The sequence below is a fragment of the Moschus berezovskii genome, chromosome 7, assembly GCF_049115385.1.
Source record: "Moschus berezovskii isolate FMDL1 chromosome 7, NW_MosBer_1.0, whole genome shotgun sequence".
NCBI lineage: Eukaryota > Metazoa > Chordata > Mammalia > Artiodactyla > Moschidae > Moschus > Moschus berezovskii.
In genome coordinates, this window is record NC_142466.1 from 82,502,992 (window position 1) to 82,521,299 (window position 18,308).

The 18,308-nt window shown below is 43.0% G+C and overlaps 1 protein-coding gene and 1 pseudogene across 2 annotated transcripts in view; both read left to right on the forward strand.

Moving 5' to 3' along the window:
- Positions 1-5,713: 5,713 nt before the first annotated feature.
- LOC129556935 (sterol carrier protein 2 pseudogene) lies at positions 5,714-8,401 on the forward strand (annotated as a pseudogene).
- A 3,464-nt stretch (positions 8,402-11,865) lies between these two features.
- The window catches only part of NFX1 (nuclear transcription factor, X-box binding 1), a 69,422-nt gene continuing 62,979 nt past the window's right edge, over positions 11,866-18,308 (forward strand). For both annotated transcript variants that reach the window (XM_055427284.2, XM_055427285.2), the window contains exons 1-2: positions 11,866-12,019; positions 15,503-16,501. In XM_055427284.2, coding sequence (XP_055283259.1) covers positions 11,995-12,019; positions 15,503-16,501 — 1,024 coding nt within the window. In that variant the 5' untranslated portion in view covers positions 11,866-11,994. The remainder of the gene's footprint in view (positions 12,020-15,502; positions 16,502-18,308) is intronic.

The following is an 18,308-nucleotide window of genomic DNA, read 5'->3' on the forward strand; positions in this document are numbered from 1 at the left end:
AGGCTTGGGCCCTGGGTCTGCATCTAATAACTACTAAGTAGCCTACTCACACCTCTCAACTTCTATTTCCTTCCTAGTAAAATCATGCTTACTTCATGAGGCTTTTGTGAGGAATAATTGAGGTAATTGTCTTGAGTACTTTGTTAACTGCCAAAGGTATTATTAACAGTTAGTGTGAGGAATTATTAATAATAAGTTAATAATTATTAACATTAAAAAACAGGGGTTGGGAGTTCCCTGGTAGTCCAGTGTTTAGCACTCGGAGCTTTCACTACCATAGCCCTTGATATAATCCCTGGTCAGGGAACTAAAATCCTGTGCAGCCAAAAAAAAAAAAACCCAGGGGCTTTATTCCTTTTTTGGGAGGTGCCTGGAGTGCTGCAGCAAGTCCAAATTCCCACCAGATTTCAGGGTCTTAAATGACCCATCCTCCCTTCTGCCAGCCTCACTGGGGGCCTCACAATGTCACTTGCACCACCCTTTCATGTGTCAGCAAATCAATAAACATTTCTTGAACACCAGCTCCACAGAGTATACCAACCCAAGGGTTGCCAAGAACAGCCACAGCTCCTTTCTCAGGACTTCACTGTCTAGTTATAGGTGAGAATGGAACATGGATGTAACCCTTTCCCACCCCCACCAACCTCACACTAGCAGAAGCCTTCCAGTGGCACAAACATTACAGTATTCATCATTACCTTCTTGAAACCTTCCTTGGCTTCCTGACAAGTTCTCACTCAGCCCTCTAAATATTTCTTCCATTGTCGTTCCTGTCTTGGACTTCTTAGTCTTCATAGTTTCCTTGAGATACCTCATGCCCATGATTTCAACTATTACCTATCAACTAATGACTCAAAATAACTCACTAACTTAGACCCTTTTCCTTATTCTTATTTTCAATTCTGGGTATTCCTAATTAAATGTCCTACCACTACCTAGAACCTAATATCCAAGTTAAGCTCATTACCTTGAGCTTCATGCTCAGTCAGCATTCCTGCTATATTTCATATCTTGCCACTGTTAAATCTCTGACCCATATATTGCCAGTTTTAATGAGTGATATTTAGTCCTTCAGCTAGACTTCTTTAGTACACTGGATACCAGTGAACAGTCATTCTGTCAAAATCACTCTTCCCTTGGCTTTTGTGATGGTACTCTCTGGTTCTCCTGTTCTGACTATTCCACTATTCCTTCCAAGACTGCTGTCTGAAATCCTCATCTCTCCAGTCCTGTAACGTTAGTGTTCCTCAGGAGTCTAGCCTTTATCCACCATACTTCTTTGCTCACTTATATTTAATAATCTCAACTATTCTCATGGCTTTAACTGTGGACTTGGAAGGCTATACAAATCTATACTTGTATCCCTGGTCTTGCCCTAGAGTTTCAGAATCCTATTTATATCCAGCTATCGCCTGACAGTTATTTGGGCAATGGCAAGCCACTCCAGTACTCTTGCCTGGAAAATCCCATGGACGGAGGAGCCTGGTAGGCTGCAGTCCATGTGGTCACTAAGAGTCAGGCACGACTGAGTGACTTCACTTTTCACTTTCACACATTGGGGAAGGAAATGGCAACCCACTCCAGTGTTCTTGCCTGGAGAATCCCATGGATGGGTGAGCCTAGTGGGCTGCCATCTATGGGGTCGCACAGAGTCGGACATGACTGAAGCGACTTAGCAGCAGCAGCAGCAGCAGCAGAAGCCCACAGACACTTTACATTCAAATGGCCAAGACACCCGTTGTCTCTCCCCCCCAACCTGACTCTCCTGTTTTGTGTGCCTCAGCTAATGGAACCATTATTCTCCATCATTCAAAACAGAAAGCTCTTGAGTTGTCCTTGATGCCTACATTTTGCCTCTACATATTCAATTATAATTATTAAACCCGGCTTTTAAGCCCTTAATGTTTCTCAAATCCAACCCCTCCTTTCCTCTCGCAGCTGTCTTTGGCTTGGACACCCCTCACATAGTCTTTCCAAATAAATGACCTGCTTTCTCCTCTTGCATAATTTCACTTCCTTGAGTCCATTCATCACATACAGCTGTACTGATCTTTCTAAAATACAAATCTGACCATATCATTCTCTTACGTAAAGTCATGGTTCCTGACACCTCCAACAAGATGTAAAAAGCTGCCTGTGAGTTGGCCCCCGTCTGTAATGGTTTATTGCATAGTCTCTTCAGAACAGGGTTCTCTTTCATATAGAGCAGCAGTCCCCAACCTTTTTGGCACCAGAAACCAGTTTCATGGAAGACAATTTTTTTTTCCCATGGACGGCATGGGGTGGGGGGGATGATTCAAGTCCATTACATTTATTTTTCACTTTATTCCTATTATTATTACATCAGCTCCACCTCAGATCATCAGATGTTATAGCCCAAAGGTTGGGGACCCCTGATTTAGAGAACTGCCTCCCCGATTACAAATGAGTGATTATTGTGAAAATACCCATTAGAGTAGCCCTACTTTTATTTCTCTCCCATGGGAGTGGGCTTGTAACCAGGCCGTGCCTATTGAAGTTCATCTCCCAAATTTTATAAATGGAAACTAGGGGAAATGCTTCCCTTTAAATATATCTATATCTGTCTACCTACCTACCTATCTATCTATCTATCTGATAAGTTTGAGATGTTGAGTCTAGGGAGTAACCAAGAGGCAGAATGAAAGAATCCTCATGCCACTGAGCCCTGACTTCTGATCCTTGAGATTCTCAGATGGCTCCAAGTCTCTGCAGCTCTTCCTTTAGTTCTGTGAGCTGAGAATTCTGCCAACAAACCCCCTTTTTTTTAAACTGATTGGACATGGGTTCCTGTCACTTGCTAGTAAGAGTCCTGAAAATTTTCTCTGTAGCATCTGCTTATTATGCTCTTAATCACTGTTTCTAGTTCCCCTGCATCTGCCATGTAGTCATGGTTCCCTGCCTCTGCTCATATAGTTTCCCCTCCCTGGAGCTGTACGTGAGCAATGGGCTCATGTGCCCTTGGCACAGAAAGCCAAACTGACAGCAGGTATTGGCAGCAAAATCAGGATTTATTGCAGGGCCAAGCAAGGGAGTGGGAGACAAGCCTCAGATCCACTCCAGCTTGATCTTGAGTTCCTTTTTAAAGGAGAAGAACAAAGAAGCTGGGGTTAGTCATCATTTTGTGACATTTTTTTGGCTGTGCTGCACAGCATGTGGGATCTAGGAAGCATGATCTTAAGCACTGGACCACCAGGGAAGTCCCTTGTGACAGGTCTTAACTGTATCTGGTGGTCCATGACCTGGGCGGGTGGGGGTGGTGGGGTCTATTAGCTCATTTTGCCCTGGAAAAACCACCTGAATTTGTATGTTAATGATGTTATTGACAACATCAATTTTAGTCATCTGACTCTGGTTGAATAGTGTTATCACGGGATTGAGGTCAAAGGGAACAATGCAGAAACAAGGTTTTGGATAGAGAGGTTAATCATAAACTCAGTAGGGGAACTGGACTCGGTTTCAGAGGTTCCTTAACACCTTTGTCATTCTGCTAATTCTTGCAGTTCTGGAAAAGACCAAAAGCGAGGCCCTGGTCTTTGTCAATCCCAGTGAATTTATCTAAGTGGCGAGGATAAATGCTGTGGTAGAGCGCCCTCTGGTGGTCACTGCTATAGTTCCCACCAATTAGCATCGCTGTCAGTATCTTACCTGTTAACGATTACAAGCAGAATTGAGGGCTAATGGTCTCCTTACATTGTAATCTAGCAGCTCTGGGAGTTTAACAATGGTGGAGGAGATTGGAAGATCCAATAGAGAGAAGTTTGGCACTTCTACCTTAATTATCCATATCCCTTCGTTTTCTTTTTATACATTCTCGTATCACCTAAGGCAGGCTTCCATGGTGGCTCAGTGGTAAAGGATCCGCATGGCAAGCAGGAGACTCGGGTTCAGTCCCTGGGTTGGGAAGATCCCCTGGAGAAGGAAATAGCAACCCGCTCCAGTATTCTTGCCTGGAGAATTCCATGGACACAGGAGCCTGGCAGGCTATAGTCTGTAGGGTTGCAAAGAATCAGACATGACTTAGCGAGTAAACAGCAGCAGCAGCATATCACCTTTGGCAGCGGTCCCTAAACTTTCTGGCACCAGGGACTGGTTTTATGGGAGACAGTTTTTCCGGGGAGGGGGGTGGGGGGAGGTGGAATAGTTTTGGTTTTAACCTGCTGCTTACTGCCTGTTGTGTGGCCTGGTTCCTGGCAGGCCATGGACCAGTGGCGACTGGGGACCCTGACCTAGGGAACTTGTCTGTATGTTTGTTTTATTGCCGCCGGAGTCCTATCTCCATAGATTCTCATGTAATACATCTAGATACAGTGTGGGCACCTGGAGTTTTAAAATCTCCCCAGGTGTTCTTGTGTGTAGTTCGTGAACCACTGCCCAAGGGTGCCTGATTAGGCCGAACCTGTTTTCAGCAGTCTGATGCCATAAATTTCTGCAGCAAAGAGATAGGCAGTAAATGATTGCCCTAAGGCAGAGTTTTCATCCAGAGGATGAGTTGGGAAGTATTACGTTCTCCTCTGTTCTTTGGAAGAGTTTTTGAAGGACTGGTGTCAATTTTTTGAACATTTGGTAGAATTTACCTGTGAAGCCATCCAGGATAGCTTTTGTGGGACATTTTAAAAATTAACTCAGGTCTCTACTTGTTATAGGTCTCTTTAGATTTATTTGAGTCTGTTTTGATAATTTGTGTATTTCTAGGAATTTTTTCTGTTTCATCTAGGTGATCTGATTAGCTGGCATGTGTGTGTGTGTCACTCAATCATGTTTCTGTCAGTGGGGTTTCCCAGGCAAGAATACTGGAGTAGGTAGCCATTCCCTTCTCCCGGGGTTCTTCCCCACCCAGGGATCAAACCTGGGTCTCCTGCATTGCAGGTGGATTCTTGACCATCTGAGCCACAAAGGAAGCCTATTAGCTAGCATACACTTGTTCATAGTATTACCTATGCTTCTTTTTACTTTCATAACTGGGTAATAATGTACCTTCTTTCATTCCTAATTTTAGTAATTTGAATTTTCTCTTCGTTTTTCTTGGTCAGTCTAGCTAAAAGTTGATCAATTTTTAAGTTTTTGGTTAATGAGTCAACTTTGTTGATTTTTGCTATTTTTTCTATTTACTTCATTAATTCCTGCTCTTTTATTATTTCTTTCCTTGTACTTGTTTTGGTTTAGTTTGCTCTTCTTTTTCTAGATCCTTAAGGTAGAAGATTAGGCTTCTGATTTGAGATCTAATTTATTAACAAATTTTTTCAGAGCAGTGTAAGTTCCCAACAGAATTGAGCAGGGAGTATGGACAGTTCCAATATGTGCCCTGTCCCCACACATGCACAACGTCCCCACTATAGACATCCTGCACCAGAGTGGTACATTTGTTACCACTCATGAACCTACATTGACTCCTCTTCACCTTCAGTCCATGGTTTACATTAGAGTTTACTTTTGGTGTTGTATCCTCTATTGGTTTTGACAATGTATCCACTATTATAGTATCATGCAGAATTATTTCTCTTCCCTAAACAGATGTTCAAGCAGGTTTTAGAAAAGGCAGAGGCACCAGAGATCAAATTGCCAACATCCTCTGGATCATCAAAAAAGCAAGAGAGTTCCAGAAAAACTTCTATTTCTGCTTCATTGACTATGCCAAAGCCTTTGACTGTGTGGATCACAATAAACTGTGGAACATTCTGAAAGAGATGGGAATACCAGACCACCTGACCTGCCTCTTGAGAAACCTGTATGCAGGTCAGGAAGCTACAGTTAGAACTGGACATGGAACAACAGACTGGTTCCAAATAGGAAAAGGAGTATGTCAAGGTTGTATATTGTCACCCTGCTTATTTAACTTATATGCAGAGTACATCATGAGGAACTCTGGGCTGGAAGAAGCACAAGCTGGAATCAAGATTGCTGGGAGAAATATCAATAACCTCAGATATGCAGATGACACCACCCTTATGGGAGAAATTGAAGAGGAACTCAAAAGCCTCTTGATGAAAGTGAAAGAGGAGAGTGAAAAGGTTGGCTTGAAGCTCAACATTCAGAAAACAAAGATCATGGCATCTGGTCCCATCACTTCATGGGAAATAGATAGGGAAACAGTGGAAACAGTGTCAGACTTTATTTTTTTGGGCTCCAGAATCACTGCGGATGCTGATTGCAGCCATGAAATTTAAAGACGCTTGCTCCTTGGAAGGAAAGTTATGACCAACCTAGATAGTATATTAAAGAGCAGAGACATTACTTTGCCAACAAGGGTCCATCTAGTCAAGGCTATGGTTTTTCCTGTGGTCATGTATGGATGTGAGAGTTGGACTGTGAAGAAAGCTGATCACCGAAGAATTGATGCGTTTGAACTGTGGTGCTGGAGAAGACTCTTGAGAGTCCCTTGGACTGCAAGGAGATCCAACAAGTCCATTCTGAAGGAGATCGATCCTGGGTGTTCATTGGAAGGACTGATGCTAAAGCTGAAACTCCAATACTTTGGCCACCTCATGCGAAGAGTTGACTCACTGGAAAAGACTCTGATGCTGGGAAGGATTGGGGGCGGGAAGAGAAGGGGACGACAGAGAATGAGATGGCTGGATGGCATCACCAACTCGATGGACATGAGTTTGAGTGAACTCCGCAAGTTGGTGATGGACAGGGAGGCCTGGCGTGCTGTGATTCATGGGGTCTCAGAGAGTCGGACACAACTGAGACTGAACTGAACTGACTGAAACATTTTCTGTACTCTGTCTCTTCATCCTTTCCTGCCCTCTAATCCCTGGAAACCACTGCTTTTTTTTTTTTCCACTGTCTCCATAGTTTTGGGAGAAGGCAATGGCAAGCCACTCCAGTACTCTTGCCTAGAAAATCCCATGGATGGAGGAGCCTGGTAGGCTGCAGTCCGTGGGGTCGCTATGGGTCGGACACGACTGAGCGACTTCACTTTAACTTTTCACTTTCACACATTGGAGAAGGAAATTACAACCCACTCCAGTGTTCTTGCCTGGAGAATCCCAGGGATGGGGGAGCCTGGTGGGCTGCTGTCTATGGGGTCACACAGAGTCGGACACGACTGAAGTGACTTAGCTTAGCAGCCATAGTTTTGGCTTTTCCAGAATGTCATATATAATAGTGTAAAACATACAGTATGTGCTTTTTCACGTTGCCTTCTTTCACTTATTATTTGCATTTAAATTTCCTCTATGGACACTGTACAAGATGGGCTTTCCTGAGGCTGCCAGAACTCATCAAATTGAGGCTGCTCCAACCAGCTCTGCAGTTGATGGATTTAAGGCAAACCTTGTCTTTAAGGAGATTGAGAAGAGGCTTGAAGACGAAGGAGAGCAGTTTGTGAAGAAAATTGGTGGTACTTTTGCCTTTAAGGTGAAGGATGGCCCTGGGGTAAAGAAGCCACCTGGGTGGTGGACGTAAAGAATGGCAAAGGATCAGTGGTCCCTAACTCAGATAAGAAGGCTGACTGCACCGATTACAATGGCTGACTCGGACTTACTGGCTTTGATGACTGGGAAAATGAATCCTCAGACGGCCTTCTTTCAAGGAAAATTGAAAATTAACGGCAACATGGGTCTGGCTATGAAGTTACAGAATCTCCAGCTTCAGCCTGGCAAAGCTAAGCTGTGAACTCCCTTTGCCTCCTTTGAAAATCAAGATGAGATATATAGATATATATCCATATATTTCATTGTCAGAACTTAGATTGAAACTATACATTGGGAAATAGCATGAGATTTGTTTTTAAATGGGTATGATCAATTCTGTTTTTTCTAAGTGCTGGGTGAATAGAATCTGATGGTTTACTACTGCTTTGCTGAGTTGCAAACAACTGTGCATTACAAAGTTAATATGGTAATTATGGTTTGGGGTAAAATTGAGTTTCAGAATAAAGTTAGAAATAGCAAAATACAAAAAATATGTAAACAGAAGCTCCCATTTTGCTAATAATGTATATTTGAAGATTATTCTGCTGAAATTTCAAGTTTTCCTTGGGAGAATGAGGGAAAAAACAGAATATCATTATTAGCTGACCAGTAATTAATGTTGTGCATTTAATGACCTTAATATATTTCCCAGTAATAATTTTTAAAATTCTGTACTGGGATTTTTGTTTTTACAAAAATAAACTTTAAAATTTTGAATTTCATGCCATCAAAGTGGCATTTTCTTCCCAAATCAAAGAAATGTGATCAAAGCTTGGGAGTAAAAATCTATCACTGAACCCAGACCTATTTTTTAAAATAAAAATATTTTTAAATGAGGTTTGTTCTTGAAAAAAATCAGTGTGTAAGAGTCACAAAATGCTCTTTTGAAAGTAATTCAATGGAGTTTGCTTTGAGATGCACAGTTTTCAAATTATAATCTTGTATTGATTTAAATTTGTAACATTCTTAATTATAATTTTCCCTTTTCATATGTTAGTTTAACCACATTTATCTTCCTAGTTTTTGTAATGCTAATGTTATTTCTAATAACTCAGTAAAATGTGGGATAAAATAATGTTTTTGGAAGAATATTTAATATCAAAATTAAAATAGTTCTTCCTCAAAAATAAATAAATTTCCTCTATGTGTTTTTCATGGTGTGATTTTTCATTTCTATTTAGTGCGGAATAATTTCCCATTGTTTGGATTTATTTTTTAATGTAAGTATTTATAGCTATAAATTTCCAACTGAGTACTGCTTTCGTTGCTTGTCATAACTTTGTATGTTTTGTGAAGCAGTATAGGAAAGGCAAGATAAATGCATACTTACTTCCATTTGTTTACGAGTTTGGGGAATAATGAGTGGGTTCTCTAGTATGCCAGTTATGAATTATTGACCTTCAGTTCCAAATTTATCCTTTTTTCCTGCTCTGTGAAATGGATTTGGGCACTTTAAATATTTATCCTTTATCAGCTGGTAGGTATTAAGCTTTGTCAGTAGGGGGCAATAGAGAGATACTGCAGGAGGAAAGGTTTTCCCTTCCTGTTCTAGTGTTTGGGTTGGACAGGCTAAGGTGCTGTGGGCAGCTTCCCCAGCGTCTGGTTCCTGTGCTTCAGTACCTGGTTTCTTCATTGTATAGTGGCCAAAAGCCAGCAACTTCTCCTGGCACCATCCTCAAGTGGTTTCTAGGAGAGTGCCTCTTGTGAGACACCTCCCCATGAAAGGCTTTCCCCAGCACCATATAAGGTAGATTTCTGACCACTTCCATGCAGCACCACAGCAGCTTCCCTATCTAGGTATCACAGGCACATCCCTTCTAACAAAGTCTGCACCTCAGCTCTGGGATGATATTCACTGGACAAAGTCTTAAAAAAATAAATAAAACCTTCCCTGTTCAAATTACTGTATGATTCCTTTCTTCTACTTGACTCAGACTAATACAACTGGTAATTTCTGTAGGGGACAGTAAGGTTTTTTGTTTGATGAACTGTCAAAATTAAGGATTTATGTTCAATGAAGGAATAAATTAATGGATATAAGAGAAGACAATTGAAATGTCTAAAACTGACAAGACATACAAGTCTTGTATATCTACAAAATACAGAAAACCATTAGCAAGAAAAATCGAGCCACCCCAACAGAGAAATGGCAAAGGATGTGACTAAGCAATCTAAAAAGAGAAACTCAAAAAGTCACTAAGAAATGTTTGGACTCAGTAATCAGATAAACTCAAATTAACAAAACAATGAGATAGCACATCATGCCTTTTGGTTTAGAAAACATTTGGAAGCTGGATAAAGGTTGTCTCCAGTATATCTTAGATCTGCTCTCTCCTCTCAATCACATTTGCTGTCACTCTAGTTCAAAGCCACCATCATCTTCCATATTAGCATAATAGAAAAATGAAAATTTTCTCCCCACTTCTATTTTTGCACCCCTACAATTCACTCTTCCTCTGGGAGCATGAGAAATCTTTAAGGGTAATTCGGATACTGAAACTGAGTGCCCCTAAAACCCAAGTTCCCTTACCCAGTTTATGATTAATCTCTCTATCCAAAACTTTATTCAGTTTCTTGTGCCCCCTCTAACCTCAATCCTGTGCTAACTGAACACTAATCAACCAGAATCAGAGGACTAAAATTGCTGTTGTCAATAACATTAATGTACTAAAATTGCTATTATATATCATTAACATACAAACTCAGGACAAGCTGAGCTCCCCAAGCTATGGACCACTAGGCCAGACACTTGTAAACCAGAAATGTCTTGACTCTGTAAACTATGATTAAGAAATGTCAAAAGATGATGATTAATTCCAGCCTCTTTTATCTTTCCCTTTAAAAAACAAAAACTAACTCAAAGACCAAGTTAGAGTGGATCTAAGGCTTGTCTCTCACACTCTTGCTTGGCGCCCTGCAGTAAGCACTGTACTTCACCAAAGCCTGGTGTCAGTGGACCGACTTTGCTTTGCATTGCATGAGCAGACCTGTGTTCAGTTTGTTAACAGTACCACTTCTTTGCTTAGAACCTTTTAACTTCCTTTTGCTCTTGGAATAAAATCCATTATCACATGATCTAATTACCTACTTCCAGTTTCATATTGTGCCACTCTCCTTGCTCATTGCTCTCCAGCAAATATTTCAATAACTTTAACACTTCGAGCCCTTTCCTTCCTCCATAGCTTTTGCACCTGCTTCCTTCTGCTATTCCCTCTGAATCTTCACATAGTTGATCATTCTCATCTATCCTTCTACTCAAAGAAGGCTGGCCACCTTTTCTGCAGTGGATCCTAGTAAGTCACTGTTAGCCTGCTTATTTCTTTGACAACCAAAATCACCAGTTTGTAAATAAACTTAGTTTTAAAATAATTTTTATGATTATTTTTGGCCACAGGGGCATCTTCCTTTCTTCACCTTCCATTGCTACACCTGGGCATTCTGTCTCGGGGAGGGCGGGGCTGCTCTCTTAATTTATTTGCTTGGGCTTCTCATTGCAGTGGCTTCTCTAGTTGCGGAGCACAGGGTACTAGGGCACACCAGCTTCAGTGGTTGCAGCACTCTGGTTCAGTAGTTGTGGTGCATCACCTTAGTAGCCCAGAAGCATGTGGGATCTTCCTAGACCAGGGATCAAACCCATGTCCCCTGTGTTGGCAGGTGGATACTTAACCACTGACCCGTCAGGGAAGTCCCACATTACTTAGTTCTAACCTTCCCTACTGGTCAATGCACTTCATTGAGGGCAGGGACCTTGTTTGTCTTTTTCACATTAACCTCCAGCAGTTAAAGCAATGCCTAAAAGTATGCATTAGACTGTGAATGAATGACTTTGTGTTCTTGGGGAAGTCTGGAGCAGTGAATTACTTTACAGATGCAGATGCTTCACACTTAAAATACTGTGTTCTCGTTAGTAGAGCAACAGCAAAACACACAAATGAAAAAATTTCAAAACATTTTGTACCTTAAAAATGATCCGTGCCCCCAAACGAACCCCCTCTCATATTAAGTCCCTCTGTATCTACTTTAGTATTGTCATCTGCCCTTTCAAATCCTTTATCATTTCTAATAAATGGGTTTTTCTTTCTAAACTGATTTGTAAAAGCCTTTTATCGTTTGTTTTGCAGACATCTTCCCCCCTTTCTGCCTTTTGACTACTTCGTCTTTGTTTTAATCCTGTCTGATCCACTCTAGTAAGGAGGTGCGGTCTGACTTGACTCCAGAAAATCAGGCGAGGCTGGTTGGGTGGGAGAGTTAAAGGACACGGTAGCAGGAGAGAACAGTAACTCTCAAAAGGAAAACAACTATTGATTGTGCAAGACCGGGCACGCTCACCCTCCCGTGATCTACCTACAGCTACTAGTAACCTGCTTCAGCCCGGCGCCGGGCGCGTCTGTTTGACGTCACCGACGCTCCGCGCAGTTGACTGAGGCCGCGCAAACTCCGTGGCCGTCTCCCGGGCGCGCAGAAGCGAATATTCTCGCGGCGCCGGAAGTCCAGGGCACATGACCGGGTGACAGCGCTCGCTGGGCTGCAGGGCTCGCTTTAGGTGTTGCGGCACGGGATGGCGGAGGCGCCTCCTGTCTCAGGTACTGTACTGGCCCTTGCAGGACTGGGCCCCTCTCGGGGAGCGGAAATTGAGTCAGTGATGAGTCCTAGGGCACCGGCCATTCGTATCGCGAGAGTGGCACGTACAGGGGCTGGGGATAGTGGCTCGGAAGGGCCAAGCCACGCGCGTCGTGCGTACCGAGGTCTTCACCATCCTTGGCTGGTGGTGAAGCCCGGCAGCTGGGTTTGCAAGGAGAGTCGGTTTGTCCCGCTGAGTCGATGCGTGTGTCCCGCCGTCTCCAGGGCTCATCCCGGCCTTCCTGGGGCAGTGGTATCCGACAGGCGGGCGTCGGCCTGTGACGGTGGCTAGCTCTCGACGCGCGGCGGGATTGCTCGCTGCGCTTGAGATGTAGTCGTGCGTCCTGGGGCAGCAGCGCGGGCGCGAGCCGAACTCTCGTGGTTTCCAGTCTCATGAGCTCGCAATGTGAAGTCTCGTTTTCCTCATCTGTGATTTGGGAGTAAATAAGTCTGTGAAGGTTCCCGCCGCTCCTGTACGTGTTACACAATTGTTAGCTTACTTCCTCTCCCAGAGTTGTCTCTATGTGTAGAGACAACCTCATCTGGCTGTTAATGTAACACGAATTCCAGTTACTTCAGGGTTCCTTGGATCTTTGTTTTCCCAACTCTTTGGACAGAGACGGAAAAGAACATTTTACATAGTGATCTCAGCGCACACAAATATAAAAAGGAACCAAAAATTTCAGGAAGCAGTGGTTTTCCTTATTATCTCCAATACACTGTATGCTACATATTTCGTTTGAAAAAATTCTTGTCACAACTCACTACATAATTTGATTTCATGATCCACTCTTTCTGAAAAACAGGGCAGCAATTTGCAGCATGAGGTTCGTGAACAGTCATTAATTTGAGTCTTAGTTCTGCTACCTACCAGGTGTTGGGGCACCAAGAAGCCTATATATGTATTTGTGTACTTGGTGGCAGGTAAAGTGTATTTGTTATCGTGGATCTTGGTCAAAAACGTTGGCTAACACACTGCATTGGTGTACCCTAGTCCATTTTTTGTTTGTTTACCCTAGTCCTGATTTAGGTATTAATTCATCTTGGAGGGTAGGGACCACATTTAGCTGGTGTTTTGTTTTTTTCCCACTCACTCTTTTCCCAGATCCCCTAAATTGGATCGCTTGGTCTTCCTATTATTAGGCTCACATCTGGCCCATTTCTACACCATTCAGTGTTTGAAGCAGAAATGAGTGGGGCTATTTGTGAATCTTATTTTTGGCCTCTGGTGTTGCTTTCCAGGTTACAACCTCTGTCCCATCTATTGAGGCAAAGTCCAATAGTCCAAAGACCTCCCCATTTTGTCTCCTGTGCCTTAGTTTGCTTTTACCTTAGTTCCTATTCCATGTTCTTATTTCAGCATTATCTCTAGCCCACACCTCCATCCTCACTCCAGTGTAATTCTCTTACCTGCTGTTTTCCTGAAACACCAAGGGGTATCTTTCTACCCATGGATAGACTCTCCAGTGCCAACTTTGTCTCTGGACTTTATAATTTGCAGTTGGATTTTCCCTTACTCTGCTCCACCCACCTGTAGGTCACCCACCACGGTGTTATCTTGGATCTTTAGTACCACTTGCACTATAGCCAAGCCTCAGGGATGAGATATCCTATTTAGTAACTTCAGCTGCTCAAAATAGTGAAAAAATAAAGATGTCTCAGATTTTTGTGTCCAGTTTCCTGTGCCCTTTTCCCCTTCCTCATATCCTTGAATGATGTGAGGGCTTTGTCCACTGCCTCACATTTGGTGGAACACATACTTTATGTGAATAGATGCTGCTCTGTCTCAAGTTGAATCAACTCTTTGCAGGTTAACATGAAAACACCCTCTTCACATCCTTTAACCTGGCTATTCTGGACCACTTTACTGACCTATTTTCTGCCCGTCTTACAACCTTGCTTCTTCAAGAAGGACAAAACTACACAATACTACTTAGTTTAATTTACCCATTTCCCCCTTAAGTTCTCTCTTATGTATCTGGAACAACTTCTCTGCCACCTTCTGAATTTGTCTAACCTCTTGCTATTTTGTAAGGCTTTCCAACCCCATCCTAAGAATCCTGCCTGTGTGAAAGCTTTTAGGACAAATCCTGGATTGAGTGACAGGTTACCTTTATGATCTCACTCAGTTCTTAAGTATATGTTTCTGTGGTACCTACCTGCTACCCAACTTCTGTCAATGGAGTGTAATTTAAGAGCGTGGTCTCTAGGGTCACATGGCCTAAATCCTGAATCTGCTCTGGAATACCCCTGTGGCTTTGGGGAAGTTACTGTTTACCGAGTCTCAGTTTTCTCATCAGGAATGTAAGGATTAAATGAATTAACGTATACAGAGTGTTTAGAATAGTGCCTGGCATGTGTTAAGTACCTGATAAATGTTAGGGCTTATTATTAAACCTGAAACTCGCAGGCTGTGCACTGCAGCCTTTTGCGGTCAGGTCTGTTTCAGATAGTCTGTAATCTTAACGGCAGTAATAAAGCACTGTTTTAACCACTTTATACTTGTTACTAACCTTGCTTTAATCTTCATAGCAACTCTTTGATGTAGGGATTCTTACTATTCTATTACTGGGATTAAATAACTTACAAAAAAACACAAATGATGGACAAGGACTTAAATCCGTCTCCCAGGCCCTGCTGATTCAGAGAATATTCTATATACTATGCATAGTCTGACTTTGCTACTAACTGGTTTTGTATCCTTAGGCGAATTGTTTCATCTTTGGTTGACTACAAAGAAGCATGTGGCTGATGGAAGTGGGGGATGGATGAGTAGGTTGAAGGGGCATAGGCTTCATCTTTGAGACTCTGGGATTCTGACCTTATTAACAGAGGTTATGTGTGGAAAACCTAAAATATATTCCATGGGGGATGATGTGGGATGTATTCTTCCTGCTAAGTACGTTTATGTGAAGTCTTCACTTAAATTCCACAATGACCCTTTGAAATAGTATTATCACCTTTTGTCATGTATGTGGAAACTCAGGCTAAAAGCAATCAAATGATTTTCCTGAGCTAATACTGTAAACTGAAGGGTCAGGCTTTAAACTGATTTGGCTGACTCCAAAGCCTGTTAACTTAATATTACACAATGCTACCTTAGAGTTTTGAAAGACCCCATGGAACCTGCCGATTGATGTCTCATCCCTCAACTGTTCACTGTTGTTACATTTCTCGATAGAAATAAGCACATTTATAACTAATGCCTGATAGCCCAGGTGAACAGTTTTACTTAGCAGTTCAGCAGTGGCTGCTGGTAAGGCTGCCAATCAGTCTTCCACAAGCAACTTGAACCCACCACCTTCACAGAAAACATAGGCCTTGTGCAAAGACTATTTCATACAAAGTCCTTAGGAAAATAACTCTTAGGTCTGGCTTGCAGTCTTTGGGGCTTCATGAGTGACCAATTAATTTCTTTACTTATGTGTCTATTTCTTATATCCTAGGTGCTTTTAAGTTCAGTACGGATGCTGCTGAGTTCATTCCTCAGGAGAGAAAAAATTCTGGTCTGTACTGTGGGAGTCAAAGGAGACTAGATTCTAATAGAATTGGTAGAAGAAATTACAGTTCACCACCTCCCTGTCACCTTTCCAGGCAGATCTCTTATGATGACATCTCTGCTGTTCATCAGCACAGTTTTCATCCTTCAGGAAGCAAACCTAAGAGTCAGCAGACTTCTTTCCAGTCCTCTGTTACTAACAAATCTCTCAAGAACCATGGCCTTCAGAATCAACCTTGGCAGAAATTGAGGAGTGAAAAGCAGCATATCAGAGTCAAGAGAGCACAGGGCCTCACTGACCAGACCTCAGATGCACCTGGCCTAGAAAGCTTGGCCAAGTCAGAGAGTGGGACAAACCTCAGAGAGCACAGTCCTTCCGAGAGTGAGAAGGAAATTGTCGGTGCAGATCCAAGGGGAGCAAAACCCAAGAAAGCAACCCAATTTATATACAGCTATGGGAGAGGACCAAAAGTCAAGGGGAAACTCAAAAGTGAGTGGGGTCACAGAATGACTCCCAAACCTGAGGAGGCAGGACCTGAAAACACCAAACCAGCTGGGGTCATCCACCCTGACTCTTCAGATACTTCCTCTAGAAAACTAGTAGCGGATGGGGCCAGACGCGGCGAGCAGAGAAGACACCCACAGAAAAGGTCTCCCTGGGAAGTGGAGGGAGCCAGGCCACGACCAGGCAGGAATCCACCAAAACAGGAGGGCCAACGACATACAAACGCAGGGTCCAGAAACAACATGGCCTCCATTCCAAAGGATGATCTTCATGAAAGGCCAGCAAAATCCGCCTGTGACGGTGGGAACTTGGCAGTCGTCAGCCGGTCTTCTAGAAGGGCTGACCCAGAGAAATGTGCTGTAAGGAGGCAGGATCCTCAGGTAGCATCTTTTCCCCGAGGCAAACAGAACCACATGCTAAAGAATGTGGAAACACACACAGGTAAGCCTTCCAAACGGTTTGAAGTGTTTTCTTTCCTTCTTTTTTTTTTTTTTTTAATTTTAATTTCTGAATTGGTAATACACTCACACAATTTAGAAACCAGAAAATATAAAAAGATACACAGTAGAAAGTCTTTCTGTTCTTGTTCATCATCTCCTTGGGTCCTGCCACCACCTGCTCCTCTTCCCAGGAGATATCCACTTACTTAGTTTTTATATTTCATAAAAGTGAAAGTGCTAGTTACTCAGTTGTGTCCAACTCTTTGTGACCCCATGGATTGTAGCCCACCAGGCTCCTCTGTCCATGGGATTGCCCAGGCAAGAATACTGGAGTGGATTACCATTTCTTTCTCCATTATATATCATAGGCAAATACAAACAAGGAATGTCTTTCTTAACAAATAAGGAAATTAGTAAGGGTTTTAAAAAGCACGGATACAGGTGATATAGATGTTTGGCTAAAGATTTTTTTGAATTGTCAAAAAGCACAAGTAGGGATGATAACATCTCTACTCCTTCTAGTTCCAGCCTGTGCATCATCTCTTGTCTGCCCAGTTACAGCAGTTCCTGACTAATCTTGCCATCTCCAGTCTCTCTCTTTTAGTTCACTTCTTACATTAGCATCAGAAAGTGGCATTTCTGAGACTTCCCTGTTGGTCCAGTGGTTAAGACTTCGAGTTTCCACTGCAGGGGGCATGGGTTTGCTCCCTGGTTGGGGAACTAAGATCTTGGATGCCATGCTACACAGTACCCCCCAAAAGTGATATTTCTAAAACACTTATGGACCGGTGTCACTCCCCTGCTAGATTCTGTTCACTTTTTCTCATCACCTACAGATTCTGCCTTACACAACAGCCTCATCTGCTGCTGCTTCAGCCCCCACCACATTTTACTCCCTGGACTCTGCTACTGTCGTCATTCCACGCAGTTACATGTGTGGTCCTTTCTGTCTACACTGGCTGCTAACTACTCAACTCACTGGTGAATTCATACTCATTATCCCTTTATTTGTTTATGGCTGTACTGGATCTTCGTTGCTGCTCAGGCTTTTCTCTAGTTGTGGAGAGCTGGGGCTACTCTCTAGTTGCACTGCTCGGGCTTCTCATTGCGGTAACTTCTCTTGTTGCAGAGCATAGGCTCTAAGGTATGCTGCTGCTGCTGCTGCGAAGTCACTTCAGTTGTCTCCGACTCTGTGTGACCCCATAGACGGCAGCCCACCAGGCTCCCCCGTCCCTGGGATTCTCCAGGCAAGAACACTGGAGTGGGCTGCCATTTCCTTCTCCAATGTGTGAAAGTGAAAAGTGAAAGTGAAGTAGCTCAGTCATGTCTGACTTGTAGCGACCCCATGGACTGCAGCCTACCGGCTCCTCCGTCCATGGGATTTTCTGTGCAGGCTTCAGTAATTGCAGCTTCTGAGCTCTAGAGCACAGGCTCGACAGTTGTGGCACCTGGGCTCAATTGCTCCAAGGTATGTGATATCTTCCCAGACCAGGGATTGAACCCATGTCTCCTGCATTGACAGGCGGATTCTTTACCACTGAGCCATCAGGGAAGCCCCAGACTCATTTTTCAAAGGCTGTAGTTTAGTCACATGTCCAGAAAACCTCTACTCACCTCCATAGATAGCATTAATCTTTGCTTGCCCTGTGACATGTCTTCGCCATCCATATACATGCTTCTGTTGTGGCACTTAGCTTTACCACTGGAAACCACCATTTGTTTATGTGTCAGTGCCCTCCACTAGTTTACATGTTCCTTTCCTTTCATTTTTATATCTCTATTGCCTAACACAGGTCTTAGAACACAGT